Below are 15434 nucleotides of genomic sequence, written 5' to 3'. Positions count from 1 at the left end.
CTTTGCTATTGTCAATAGTGCTGCAATGAACGTACATGAATGCATATGTCTTTTTTGGTAGAATGATTTATTTTCTTGTGGATATATACCCTGTAATGGGATTGCCAGGTCTAATGCCAGTTCTAAGTTCTTTGAGAAGTCTCCAAACTGCTTTCTACAGTGGCTGAACTGAGTGACTTACACTCCCATCAATGGTGTATTAGCATTCCCTTTACACCACAGCCTCGGCAGCATCTGTTGTTTTCTCAAGTTTTTAATACTAGCCATTTTGACTGGCGTGAAATGTATCCGACTGTGGTTTTGATTTGCATATCTCTGATTAGTGATGATGAGCATGTTTTCACATTTATTGGCCACTTGTATGTCGTCTTTTGAGATGTGTCTGTTCATGTATTTTGCCCATTTTTCAATGGGGTTATTTTTTACTTGTTGAACTGTTTAAGTTCCTTATAGATTCTGCATACTAGACCTTTGTCAGGTGCACAGTTTGTGATTATTTTCTCCTGTTCTGTGGATTGTCTGTTTACTCTGTTGATAGTTTGCTTGCAGAAACTATTTAAGTCTCACTTGCCAATTTTTGTTTTTGTTGTAGTTGCTTTTGATGACTTAGGCATAAATGTTTTCCCAAGGCCGATATCCAGAATAGTGTTTTCTAGGTTTTCTTCTAGGATTCTTATAGTCTGAGATCTTATAATTAAATCTTTAATCCATCTTGAGTTTCATTCTTCTGCTTATGGCGAGCCAGCTATTCCAGTACCACTTATTGATTAGTGAGTGCTTTCTCCATTGCCAATTTTCATCAGCTTTGTCAAAGACTAGATGGCTCTAGTTGTGCAGCTTTATTTCTGAATTCTCTATTCTGTTACATTCTGTGAAAAAATGACATTAGTAGCTTGATAGGAATAGCACTGAATTTAGATTGCTTTGGGCAGTATGTCCATTTTAATGATATTGATTCTTCCAATCCATAAGCATGGAACATTTTTGTTTATTTCTTTCAGTGTGTATTGTAATTCACCTTTTAGAGATATTTCACCTCTTTGGTTACATGCATTCCTAGGTAGTTACTGTGTGTGTGGCTATTGTAAATTGGGTTGCATTCTTGATTTGGCTCTCAACTTGAATATTATTGATGTATAGAAATACTACTGATTTTTGCACATTTATTTTGTATCCTGAAACTTCACTGAAGTTGTTTATCTCTTTTAAAGCCTTTTGGCAGAGATATTAGGGTTGTCTAGGTATAGCATCATGGTGTCAGCAAAGAGAGGTAGTTTGACAACTTTTTTTCCTATATGGATGCTTTGCATTTTTTTCTCTTGCCTGATTGCTTTGGCTAGTACTTCCCTACTTTATTTTTTCAAAATTGTTTCGGTTTTTCTAAGTCTTGCATTTCCATATAAATTCAAGGATCATCTTATTAAGATGATTCTTAATAAGAATTCGTAATTCTCTAGAAAAGTTTGCTGGGATTTTGCACTGAATTTACTGACCCATTTGAGAATTATCATCTTCCAATCCAAAAACATACAGTTTTTCTTCATGTAGATCTTAATTTCTTGGCAATGTTTTGTCATTTTTAATGTCTACAGTTTTCTTTTTCCCTAAATATTTTATTTGTTGATATTGTAATTTAAATTTTCCTACTTTCAATTATAGATTGTTCATTGCTTGCATAGAAACATAGAATTGACTTTCATATATTTTTCATTCTGCAAGATTGCTAAAGTCATTTATTAGTTCCGTAAGTTTTTGTGGAACTTATGAAAATTTTCTACCTATGAGATACTTGGTATTAACCTACTTTAAATACGTCTGTTACTTATAATGTAACTATGTCTAAGAAATACAGACAGAGAAGAAGACATTTTAGGAGTTAGATAGGAAAAGGAGTTTCGCATAACTCCTTGACATCTGATTTATATGACAAGATAAATTTCAGAGAAATAGCCTAGATAGCACCAATCTGTATGCAAAACTAATTAGTTCCACTTGAGATAAGTTTGAGGTGCTTGCAAAGAATGGATCAAACCTGTTTTTATAACTAGAAGACATTAACTCAAAACTCAACACAAATTTGGTAATATAAAAATAGCCAATGCAGGCACGGCATGGTGGCTCATGCCTGTTATCCCAGCACTTTGGGAGGCCAAGGAGGGCGGATCACCTAAGGTCAGGAGTTCCAGATCAGCCTAACATGGAGCAACCCCATCTCTACCAAACACACAAAATTAGCCAGGCGTGGTGTCACATGCCTGTAATCCCAGCTACTAGGGAGGCTGAGGCAGGAGAATCGCTTGAACCTGGGAGGCGGAGGTTGTGGTGAGCCGAGATCGCCGCCATTGCACTACAGCCTGGGCAACAAGAGTGAAACTCCATCTCAAAAAAAATAATAATAATAATAATAATTCTATACAATTCAGGATATAACAAAAAAGTATGATATCCACGGGAGTAATGTAGGCAATAGTAATCACATTTCAAGTTTATATTTGCAAGATGAAGCATAACTGGAAGAGGGAGAATAGGACAATAAAAAGCAATGTCAAATGGGAAACTTAAGTGTTTGAGTTACTGGAACCAAAACTTCATCAAAGTCTGTTATACATACAAATGCCTTGTGTGTGTAGCTTTTGAGAAAATTGAAGAAAAAAGCCACAATACTATATTTGAATTAGCTTAGAGCATGTATAGTAGTTAAGAGAATTTGAAATGCTTGCTTGGATGTTAAAGAAATATACCTTATGTCTCAACACATATAGGTAGTCATGGCTACTTACCTCTTACTGATCTATTTATGCAGAAAGTATTCAAAACTGGCAAGAGTTGCTTTTGTCTTCTAAAGACATCGCATAATACTTATCAGTGAAAATAAAAAGTCAAACATTTGGAGAAAGGGAAAATTCAAAGTTCATGTCCATTTTCCTGGGGTACAGAGGACAGAATTTTTATTATAGTATTATTTCTTTAGAAAAAAACCAGGATACTAATTACATCATTTCTCCTTTCTAGAAAATCCACCTATAAATCCAGGGATTGTATAAACACACCAAAAAACATTTGGTTCTGTTGCTATTCTGAATCCCAATGTGATTAAAATGTTCCTGAGGTTTCCCTAACCACCAACTCAGGTTCTAAGTATTAAGGATGTAGTAAAGACAAAATTTTGTTAGACAGCTAAAGCTAATTTTTACATAGAAAAAAATATATATTTATATCCCTAAAAGGCAATACAGAATTTACAACCAAACCATGCGTGGGAACTGTTAAATTACATTCCAAATACCAGCAGTGGAACAAACACACACATAGAGATGTTTCAAAAAACATGCAGCACGTTACAAAGGGGCCACATAATAATTCACAACTTTTGTTAGCAGCCGTTAAGTTTGATTAGTATTATGCAGCAATGGTTTAAGCAATTTTTAAATCATGATATGATAGTTACATATATGCATTTTACTGTTCCAATTATAGTTTAGTAATAAGTTAGGGGTTTTGAGCAACATTTTAAGCATTATAATTTTCTCCTAAATTATTTACTATGGGAAATTGGCTTCCACTTAAGGTTTTCATAGGAACTGATGGTTATTTTATGAGGGAGATGTCTGGACTATGTGTGTGTGTGCGTATACACACACATATATAAATTAGAATGTGCAGATATTGTGTACACACACATAATTATATATTATATATATAAGTTTTTAGTCATGTTTTTAGTCATTTACTGGTTTCTCATCAGACACCCAGTCACCTCTTTTTCCTTGCCCTTTCCTAACACTGTTCCTAACATTTGGGTACCACCCTTTAGCCACTGCAACCCACGTGGTTTTGGAGAAAGCTGATCACACTCATGGTGACAGGCCATGGTTGGAAGTAACATGTTCCATTTTTCCCGAAAAGTAATATATCTGAGTATCATTCATGGTTCACAATAGACAAACATGACATTTGGGTATGAAATGCTGGTAGAAATAGGGCATGATTCCCTGGAAGGAAGTCATTTACACCAACCCAAGTTCTAATTCTTTAAGATGCAGTAAAGAGAAAATTGTTCTTGCTATATTAAAATAGGAGAAAGGATTTGCAGAGTTCAAGGATGATATGCTCTAGCTCTATATGCACTGAGCTATTGATCATTCCTTTTCCTTTTTGCCTTGAAAAAAATCATTTTAATAAAATCAAAAATTTTCATTCGTGATTTCACTATCCTTTATGAACAAAAACAGCATGAATCCTCTAAAGAATAAAGAAAACTGAGTCAAATTTTATGTTTTCCTAGATATTCACAGAATATTTCACACCATAATAGAAAAAATAATTTTTCCATGAGAAGTCAAGAGACCTGTATTATATAATAGTTCAAACTTTTTAAAATTAACATGTACAAAACAGCGCAGTGTAAGTTTTGTGGGAGGGATAGATGAAGATAGTGGTCCAGTTTCCTTTGCGTAAAGCAAGTGAACTTGGTTGATTTAACTTAAAATTTCTATTGGCACTTAATATCTGCAAATTCTAATTTAGGGCTCAACATGTGGCCTTGCCATTTAAAAGAGCTATCAGCCTTAATAGCTAACACCAATTCTTTTATTTCAGTGTATTATATAGGAGAAACAAAAAATGCTATAAAATTCATGTTTCTAATAAACAACGTTAAGGTTTATGACTATGCATTGTACAGAATTACCTCCTAATATTTTTACATCTGAAGTAGACCTTTTGTAAGTACAGTATCTACTACATGTTTTTTTTATACATTCATACTTGCCTTGGCAGTTTCACATCTGTAAAAATCTTATGATCAAGCTCTAGTACACAAGATTAACACTACTTATGAAATACGGACAAATATATTACTACTCATTATAACCCATCCAGATTATTAAACTCATTCAATTATTGCAAAGATCTTTACAGAGCTGAATTTAATATACACTAGAACATCACTGCCCTCTGATGGTGTCACTAATATATAATTTTAAATTCAGCAAACAAAAAAAAACCTTTTATCATAATGTAAAACATGGTATGTTAATTTTACAAGCTACATAAATAAAAATGAATTAGAAAAAAATTAACATCTGCCTAAGAATATTCATTACTTAGTAAGTTATAAAACTTTACAGTGCTCCTTCACATCAGCCCTTCAAATGATTTTTTCAAGATTCTCCCTGATGATCAGTTTAAAGGCACTAAGTCCGTAAGTTTAATCAAATGTCTTCATATATAGTGAAATAAAAACAGATGTAAGGCGACGCAGCACAAATATAAGTAGTTAGATATTACAAAGGATGAAAAGACAACTACAAATTTTAATCTTAGAGGTATATGCAGAATTTTTACATGCAATGTATGTATATTCACTATTTAGTTCCATTTTTTAATTACTAAGAAAAATAGCAAATCACCCACTAACTGCAGAAGAGCAAATGTAGGAAAGTTAGTATTTAATGAAAAGTCTAGCCATTTTCTAAGCTGGAAAATCAAAGTTTTTTTTTAGCATTGCACTTAAGGGCAATAATATTACAAAATCTGAGTCTTCATTTATTCAAAGAGAAGAAATTAAATTGATGAAGTCCACTTGATTGCAGATAATAAACGGTTCTTGGCAGTAGATTCTTCTACTCATGTTATGCTTTATGAAACTGTCCACTAGAAAAGATAAAAAAGAGATAGAAAAGTACATTTTACTTAAAGTTACATAACAGTATTTTATTGAACAAACAAGTAAAAAGAGGAATATGGGACACAGAAATGCAAAATGATTTTTCTGAATAGCAGCTATTCATAAAATTTTACATTACAGTCCAAAGCCTGAAATAAGGTGATAGTTTAAAAGTATAAAGAAGACAAAATATCTGGTCAGATTGGTGGGTAGTTGCAGGATAGCTCTCTCCCACCGTCTTGCCTGTAGTTTTCAGGAACAACTGTAAAATGTGCTGGGAATGTAACATCCTGGGATAGCAAGTGAATGGCCAGAACAGCTCAAGCTCTGTTCCAGTCCCTCCCTAAAAACAGGAGGTCCTTCAATGCTTTAGCCCAAGGAGTCATGTAGTACCTCCCCTTCTAACCCCCAGGTCATAAAACCCAGGGCACTCATCGGAGGTTCAAGTACAGCACACACAGATGCCATCAACCCCAGGCAGTTTTCCTTGGGAGACAAGCTTATAATGAATCCTAGGCTTCTGTTGTCCCTTGTTGCCAATCTGTAAGTAATAAACTCACTCCACGTTAAATGTTTTTGGGTTTGTTTGGGGGTTTTGTTGTTCGTTTTTTTGTTTTCTTTTTTGAGACAGGGTCTCACTCTATTGCCCAGGCTGGGGTGAGGTGGGAATGGCTCACTGCAGCCTCAACCTCCCAGGCTCAAGTCATTCTCCCACCTCAGCCTCCTGAGTAGCTAGGACCACAGGCACAGGCACATGCCACCACACCTAATTTATTTTTTATTTTTGTAGAGACAGGGTCTTGCTATGTTGCCCAGGCTGGTCTCTTAACTCCTGGCCTCAAGTGATCATCCCATCTTCTCAGCCTCCCAAAGCCTCCCCCTCTCAGCTGAGATTACAGGTGTGAGTGACTATGCTTGGCCTCTTCATGTAAATGTTACATGCATGGGTATTCTGTCCATTGGACTGTGAATTTGGTAACCACTGCACAGCGAACCTGCTATTCAGTAGCAAGATCCTAAATATCCAATATTCAGTAAAGGAACACAAAATAAACCACCACAAAACAAAAATTTAAAAATCCTTGTTTGTGCCAGGGAGTCAAGAAATGGTAGAAACCATTAAAAAATGGTTTGGCAAGGTCTTTTCCTTGCTTGAGTTGAGAAAATATTCCATTGCTTCTTTGTTTAATCAAGTCTATTAAATCTGTGATAGGTCCTGAAGAGCCACTGGGATAGAACCAGAGATATTTAGCAATCTCTTGATAGTGTTTTCCAAGTACATCCAAGGAATATTATTGGGTGTTATACATATATATAAAATCTATGTTTAAATAAATTTTCAAAATTAAAGATTAATCCAAGTAAACTTTCCTTCTTTTGTACAATTTCTTAGAGGCCATAATTCTGTACCTGTTTTAATCTCTAAGAAGGGGATATAGTCTACAATATACAATTTAGCATTTTAAACATTTATTCATGAGACTCTATCTTCCAAAACATCTTTCTTAGGACAAGTGTTATAAACGCTAGGATAGTGATTCTCAATCTGGGTTCACAGTAGATTTCCTTGGGAAGCTTAAAACACTCCTGATGGCTAAACCCTACTCTCGGAGTCTCTGACTGGTGTGAGGTGGAGCTCAATGAACAATCCTTTCTGAAAGCTGCCTATGAGACTCTAACATGCAGCTAAGGTTGAAAGCAATTGTCCTAGAGGTCTTCCCTTACTCCTGTGCTGCTATATCCTTTACTGATAGTACTTTGTATCCTAATGCCATCATCACATTGACTTCTTCAGGTAAGAAGTCAGAAGACAGCATTACCCAGGCTAATTACCCTGGAAAGATGCAGCACTCTACCTAAGGAAGAGTCTTACTAACCTTCCTACCTTAGGAAGACTCTACCTATACTTCAGGCCAGCCCATGAAACGAGTCAGTGGTTACCAACTTCAGAGTCCAATGGACAGAATACCCATGCATGTAACATTTACATGAAGAGGCCAAGCATAGTCACTCACACCTGTAATCTCAGCTGAGAGGGGGAGGCTTTGGGAGGCTGAGAAGATGGGATGATCACTTGAGGCCAGGAGTTAAGAGACCAGCCTGGGCAACATAGCAAGACCCTGTCTCTACAAAAATAAAAAAATAAATTAGGTGTGGTGGCATGTGCCTGTGCCTGTGGTCCTAGCTACTCAGGAGGCTGAGGTGGGAGAATGACTTGAGCCTGGGAGGTTGAGGCTGCAGTGAGCCATTCCCATCTCACCCCAGCCTGGGCAACATCGTGAGCCCTTAAAGGACCACAGGACAAGAGTTTTGAGGGTTAAGTACTTCTGCCTTGTACTTTTCCCTTGTTATCCTTGAGCCTTCCAGAATTTTGATTTTCGCTTGATGCTCTCGACATGTTGTGCATGTGTCAAGCAGAATGAAGCATGCCCCTTGAAGCCAGTGTGTTAGTGATAGGTGGGGAGGAATATTCCAAGGAAAAATTATTCACAGTGGACAACAGCAGTGGCTAATGACAGTGAGCCACTGGAGAAAATCCTCCTGCCACTATCTAGTTTCATGGTCCTGGATGTAATTTTTACTAAGGGAGTTTGAGAGATTTCTTCCAAGAACAGTACACAAAGAAAAACAGGAACTAAATTTAACATTGGGTATGTTTTACATTTTACATTTTGAGCACTTCTGAAGGGATAATATAAGGGCTATTTTTTTTTTTTTAATCTATAGACTTCAGAGTGTGCAAGCTTCAAGTTTAAGATAGCCTCTTTCTTACAGTTTAAAAGCTGATGTTAATTTCATTAGGTTAGAACTTGTGAAATAAGTGTCTTCTCAATTATGGTTAAGTGTTGATTAAAGTATCGTTTTCCTATAACATTATATATGACTTTAACTTAATACCTTCACCACTTCTACTGTGAAATAGTGGATCTCAACATTATTTCCAGTCCTACAATTTAATTTTTGTAATTTTGGGTTTGTTTTTTAGAACCCTATATGAAGTAAACCTAGTGAAACAGCACTTTATCTCAACAGAATATTGAAAGAATCTATATTTCTGATAAAGAATTGACCTTGTTATCACCCAACTGTTTTACTTTACACTAGACCTATTCTGTTCCATTATGGAACTATAAAAAGCATAAGCAAAATGGTCAGACTTATTTATCTTATACTGAAACTAATTACCTTATACATTGCTAAAAGTTCATCATGAAAAAACAAACTTTATTAAAAAAATTTCATTCATTAAATGGTATTAGATGAAGTAACTTACAATAGTAAAATACACAGACACACATTCTTATTTCTGTGATATTCTTGAGCCAAAATAAACTGCTCAGGGTGTTCATAAGCTGCCTGACCCACAAGTTAGGAGAGTATCTACACGTAGGCAAGTATACGTGTATATGTACACGTGTAGGTATGTGCGTGTGTAGTTTAGAGAAAAAAAACAATGAATCTGTTGAAAAGTACTCACAAATCCTTGACAAGTTAAATATAAATGACTGAAATTAAAGACATTTTCACAAATATACTAACTTCTATATTTACTTTAAAAAATGGACCAAGAATAAATTCTTAATATCTGAACCATTATTTTCCTGAGCTTTATGTAATTTTAAAGGATTTTAAAAATAAATCCTTTAAAGTCCTGCTAGACTCTAAAGACTCCAGCATTCACAGACTCTGCTTAACTTGTCCACCATTATATTCCTAATGTCTAGTTCTGTGATCCATACCTTCGGCGGTATGTGTATGATACCCATACCTGTATACATTCTGTGATCCAAATTAACATTTACGTAACTATAATAAAGGGTGGCAATGGAAAGATCAAAGATTCCAAATCAATGGGTAAAAAGAGCTCAGAATTTATAGTGTAATCCAATTTAATAAGATATGTAAATAAAGGTTAGAAATTATGTCTGTCAAAATGATACTTAGATGACTTTTATAATTCTTTATACTTTTCCATATTGCTTGAATTTTTGGATTACTTAAGATTAGTAGTAGGCATAAGAGTATTAAAATATAGCTTTAAAATAATAAATCTATTATTTCATTTTGGGGAAAAAAGCTAATTGATTACAATAAATGTTAAAATAAATCGATATTACTTCCAATATTTAATACTCATGATTTTAAACTATTTCAAAATTTTCTGATAATACATTTCAGGAGAAAATACTGAATGGATTGCTACTTAAGTTTTTTAAAATGCCAGATAAGCACAAGAAAATTTTAACACTTACCCTAAGTCCCCCTTCTGGTGGGGGCCCAGATGTTGCAATTTGTTTTTCTATTTTTTCTTTTTTCTTTCTCTTTTCTTGCACAGATTGGACATCCAAAATTCCCCGAGATGCAGCCTTGAAGAAATTTGATAACAAATACAGAAAGACAACAAAAATCTGTCCAGTGTGCAAAACATTTTTTTGTCTATCTTTGCTTTCTAGGTTTTTCTTTGGGGGTAGGGAGTTGGTTTATTTTTGGTAACGAAGGAGTATTTCTACAACAACCTTACATAAAACATCATTTCTTCACTGGGTATTTTGTAACTGTACAAATTTTCCCCTAAACTTGCTTCACATCTGTAAGTATTTTACAATGCACAGCCATTTTAAAAGGAAGGATGTTACTAGAAGAGTATCTGAATTTAGAGAAGATATGATAGTTTTCACATATTAAATAATATAAATTAATGCAACTCATACAAACAAGGAAATAATTACCTTTATTTCTTTGAAATATTGAAATTGAAAATAATTACCTTTAAAGGTAAATATTTGGGATATCAAAGGCCATTTGAGTTAGATAATTTAGCTATGGACATCTATGAAGAATAAAGTATAAAATTATCTAAGTAGGCAAAACTTGATCTTTAATCATACCTCTTTTTGTCTTCTCTCTGCAGCCTCTGCAAGCTTTGCTCTTTTCTCTTCCTAAGGAAATGCGTAAAAGTATGTATTAAAATAATAAACATTATTGTGAATAAATTATACACATTTATTTCATAGGTATTTCAACAGTTTACAAAAATATTCAGTACTGGCCCTAAATGTCCCACAAAGAATGCCGCTACTCAACTTTCTGAATTTCATTCTCCTAATCAATATACCTTCAAATCAGCACATGCTAAAACAGATACAAGGTTTGCCTATATAATCATTTCTTTACTCTCTCTCTCTCTCTTTTTTTTTTTTTTTTAAATAAAAAGGCCTACAAGCTAGTCAGGGCAATAATAAAACAAATAATGTTTACAAATACAAGAAGGAAAATACATGGTTTGATACTGCCAGTTAAAATGGAGTCTGAAGTAACCTGGTGTTTTTAGGAAAGATTAATGCATGAAGTGGGCTAATCTCAGTGTGTAGGAGGGAAGGATTGGAGTAATTTCATGACAGGTATTGCTCCATATCAGAAAACAGTGAATGTTATTTTTCCAGACCATGTACTACTTATTATAAAACCCTTTTTCTAGGTGCTGGGATACAGCAGTGTAAAAACATAGATAAATGTCACCTCCCAAATGAAACAAACAATTGCGGGCACACAGACAAATATAACAAAGTAAATGCCTCTCAGATGGTATCGCAGATAAGTAATGGGAGAATGGGTGGGTGGTGTTGTGGGGAATATATTTTGTTTAACGTGGTCAGGAAAAGTTTCACTAATAAAGTGACATCCAAGTAGTGAGCCGTGTGGTTATCATGAGGGTATCAAGAGGGTATAGCATGAGGATGGGGGGAGGGCTTAACAAATCTGACATGTTATATTTTATCAACAGCCAGAACAACAAAATCAACATAATTTGAAACAGCAGCAGCAACAAAGAGAAGCTGAACTTTCCCACATCAAATTTGTAAGTACTAAATTTTTAGTATCTATAATAGCTGAAGAGTTAAGGTACTTCCCTAAATACTTCATTTTCTTCAACTAATGTTTAGAGAAGAGAAACAGGTTTTTGTTAACTCCCTGTAAGCAGTACTAATGTAAAGATACTGTTAACAGAAAGCTACAAAAAGTGTACATGTATTGTACCACACACCTACTAGCTACATGTGAATTTCAGATAAGCAATGAGTAATGTTTTTGTAGAACTAGATCCCTAATATTGCAAGGCACAAAACTATATTATAAATGTATTACTTGTATATCTCAAATTCAAATGTAACTGGGTGTCCAGCATTTTTGTCAAATACAACATTACAAATTGGACACTTTGTACTACATATTCTTTTAAAGGGAGAACGTAAAATAATGAGATAAATACTAAAAATAAATCATTAAAATAACATATCCGATAAAGCTCAGGTGTATAAGCGACTTTCTGAGCACCTTCTTTTAAAAGATGGTAGACACAGTTAAAAATGCACTTCTAGACGACTAAAGAGCTCCCAGTGAAAGCAATGTCTTTTTGCGCCGAATTCCATCTACCGCATCCCCTAAAATGTCCCACGCGCAACGCCCTCTGCGTGCGCCGGCGCCCTACGAATTCCCGGTGCAGCCCAAGTCAGTGGAAGGTAAAAGACGCCACAGCCACCTTTCAACAATTTTTTGTTAACAAAAGTGGAGATCTACACGGAGGCGGCGGCCTAGGTCGCTCTGACAGGACCCAGCGACCCTCCTGACCCGTCCACCCGTCCTCGCTAGCAGGGTCCCCCCCGCGGGCTCTCGACCTGCGCCCCCAGGTCCAACGGCCCGGCCCGCCCCGCAGCCCCAGAACAGGTGCTCAAGGCGCAGCCTGGCGGACGCAGGGACCTGCTTTACTCACCAGGTCCGGCGTGGGAGGCGCGGACTCCCCGGGACAAGGAAAACACAGCCCCATAGGGACAACAACTGGGGAACCCTGACCGGGTCCGCCCCAGGCCAGGAGGCGCTAACTGCGCGGTGGGAAGCGCGTCCCTAGTCCTTCGCTCTTGCCCCGCCCCCACCACCGTCCACTGGCTCGGCTCCACCCCTGCGACAACGCCCCGCCCCCACCCCCGGCTCCGCCCCGTCTCGCGTCTCTGCGGCAACGCCCCCCTCTTCTCGCGACACCGCCCCCCTCTTCTCGCGACACCAACCAGTCCCCACAGCTCAGCTGCCCCCCACTAAGGCATTGCCCCTTCCTCACCCACAGCTCCGCCTAGCCCCGCCCCGAGAGCGCAGGGCTTGTGGCCAAAGCCTAGGTTCCAGGAAGCACCTGCTGTGGGTAGCAACGCAGGGAAGGGATGGAAAAGCTTCGCTACGGTTCCAAAGCTCTTCCTGCTAACCTTGCCTTACCATTTACAAATGAGTGAGTGGCACAACTCTGGGTAGTTCATGCTACCTTTTTTATGAGATGGGACTCTGGTGTCCTAGAAATTAAAGCCCAAATTCCAAGTCAACATCAGCACCCTTTGCTCCCTTCTTAGTGACAATGCTATACCAGCACAGAGGGCAGAATATAAAGTCCATTATTGTGACGATGAATCTAGCGTCATAAATATGGCATTAGTTGAGATTTCCACTAGTTTCTGGTATTTAGGAGTCACTTATCCCTCTGAGAGAAATAATAAAGTTTCATCTACTGAGAAATATTTTAATGACATTCTCTCAAATTTTAATAAGTATGAGAATCACCTGGGCAACTGGTTAAACTTTACATGCTGATTTACTAAGTGTAAGGTGGGACCTGAGATTCATTTCCAGTAAACCCACAGGTGATACTGAAGTTACTGATCTCGTCTCCACACAAATGCTTTTATTTTATTTTATTTTATTTTTGCATTCTATTAGTTATTTCTGCTTATTGGAAAATTTTCAAACATTACAAAAAGGTAGGATGTATAGTGACAGCATCTCAGAAACCATTGTCAACTTTTTGATATATATTCTTACTGGTTAATTTTTTATAGATGTATAATTTATATATAATATTATGCACTTATTTTGATTGTAGAGTTCACTTGGTTTTAACAAACATGTGATCACCACATTCAAGATATGTAAGTTTTCCATCATCCAAAAATCTTCTATTGTACCCAATCCCATTCAATACTCTATCCTATACCTAGATCCAGGAAACTATTAATTTGTTTAATATCACTTTAGTCTTTAAGTTTTGCATAAATAATATCACTATAGTCTTTAAGTTTTACATAAATGAAATATAAGACATATTTTGCAAAAGCCATAATGTTTTTTAAATTCTTCCATGTAACTGAAGGAAACGGTAGTTTATTCCTTAAATAATAAGGGATGATGCTTTTTTAAAACTATTATTCGATTGCATGGGCCCTTTCTAAGGGTAAATAAAAATCTGTAAAGAAGAAGTGAAGGTTCTCTGTTGCAAAAAGAGAAAGATAACTACCCACCTCCTCTTTAGCATTGTGTTTAGAAAACTTGAAATTGTAAGCTCTATCTCTGTCTCACTGAAATGTATGGGGGAAAAAAAAAGCAGGCCAGGCTCGGTGGCTCACGCCTGTACTTTCTGAGGCCAAGGTGGTTGGATCATCTGAGGTCAGGAGTTCAAGACCAGCCTGACCAACGTGGGGAAACCCTTTCTCTACTAAAAATACAAAACTTTGCCAGGCATGGCGTTGGGCGCCTGTAATCCCAGCTACATGGGAGGCTGAGCAGGGAGAATCGCTGGAACCCAAGAGGCGGAGGTTGCAGTGAGCCGAGCTCAGGCCAGTAGATTCAGTTGAAAGTAAGAAGGAGGGAGGGAGGGAAGGAGAGAAGGAAGGAGGGAAGGAGGAAAGGAAGGAGGGAAGGAAGGAAGGAAGGGAGGCAGGCAGGAAGGAATCTAAATAAATCTCTTGCCAGTTTTGCATCCTCCGAATATCTTTGGAGGCCTATTGGCTTTCTCTTAGAAATGAAAACATCCAAGAGTGGCACCTGTCTCCTGGTCTTCATGGTAGTTTACTGTCTAGGCCTTTGGCTTCAAGATGGAGCTTTCTGCTTGTCAAGAGATACAAGTGTTATTATTTCCTTTAGATTTTCTTTAGATAAAAACAATTAACATGTGTAGTGGATTGTATTTGCCAGGGTATATAAAAACGGTGAAGAATTTTTTCATTGCAAACTCTTTAGTAGATTGCTTCTGATAGAAATCACAATTGGTTTAATGCTTATTCAGTGATAAAACTGTTTCTTTCCTGTGTTTGTGGGGATTTTGGTTTTAATTATTATCAAAACACTTTCGATGACATAATTATTTCCCCAACACTTTCCATGGTTTATTGATTTTTATTTTTAATAAACTTTATGAGATAAAAAATAAAATTAACACATCTACTTTAGGTGTACGGTAGTGCCTTCCTTTCCTGGTTTTGATAAAGTTTCAGTTTATTCAACATTAATATCACTATCTTTAAGTTTTACATAAATGAAATATACAATATATGTTTTGCATATATTGTCAACTGCATGGTCAGCTGAGGTCCAAAAATATTAAATGGAAAATTCCAGAAATAATTTATAAATTATAAATTGCTTACCTTCTAAGTATCAGATCAAATCTTAGGCTGTCCTAATCCATCACACCCAGGATGTGAATGGTGTAAATCATCCCTTTGTCCTGCATATCCACAGTGTCTAAGCTACTCGCCCATTAGTCACTTAGTAGCTATCTCAGTTGTCACATTAACCATTCTGGTATTATGGTGCTGGTGTTCCAGTAACCCTTATTTTACATATTAATGACCCAAGTGCAAGATTAGTGATAATGGCATATTGTTATAATTGTTTTATTATTAGTTGTTTTTTTTTTTTTTTTTTTTTTTTTTTTTTTTTTTTTTTTTTT

At 36.3% G+C, this 15434-nt stretch overlaps 1 protein-coding gene across 1 annotated transcript; it reads right to left on the bottom strand.

Annotated features, from left to right (window-relative positions):
* Window positions 1-2674: 2674 nt before the first annotated feature.
* On the bottom strand, window positions 2675-12611 carry SVIP (small VCP interacting protein). Its single transcript, XM_023191542.2, has 4 exons — window positions 12441-12611; window positions 10558-10608; window positions 9922-10035; window positions 2675-5655 (listed from the first exon to the last, which is right to left on the bottom strand). The coding sequence occupies exons 1-4, from the start codon at window positions 12492-12494 to the stop codon at window positions 5641-5643; spliced, it is 234 nt and encodes a 77-aa protein (XP_023047310.1). The 5' UTR covers window positions 12495-12611; the 3' UTR covers window positions 2675-5640.
* Between the last annotated feature and the right edge of the window lie 2823 nt (window positions 12612-15434).

Source organism: Piliocolobus tephrosceles, chromosome 13 (genome assembly GCF_002776525.5).
Source record: "Piliocolobus tephrosceles isolate RC106 chromosome 13, ASM277652v3, whole genome shotgun sequence".
Taxonomy (NCBI): Eukaryota; Metazoa; Chordata; class Mammalia; order Primates; family Cercopithecidae; genus Piliocolobus; species Piliocolobus tephrosceles.
Note: the sequence above shows the minus strand (reverse complement) of the source record. Positions and strands in the feature narration are given on the sequence as shown.

Bases quoted from the DNA above. Each gene is read 5' to 3' on its own strand.
- SVIP (XM_023191542.2), bottom strand. From the start codon at position 12,494: ATGGGGCTGTGTTTTCCTTGTCCCGGGGAGTCCGCGCCTCCCACGCCG. The intron at 10,609-12,440 runs GTGAGTAAAGCA...GCATTTCCTTAG, and splicing joins CGCCTCCCACGCCGGACCTG to GAAGAGAAAAGAGCAAAGCT. The intron at 10,036-10,557 runs GTATGATTAAAG...AATTTCTTCAAG, and splicing joins CAGAGAGAAGACAAAAAGAG to GCTGCATCTCGGGGAATTTT.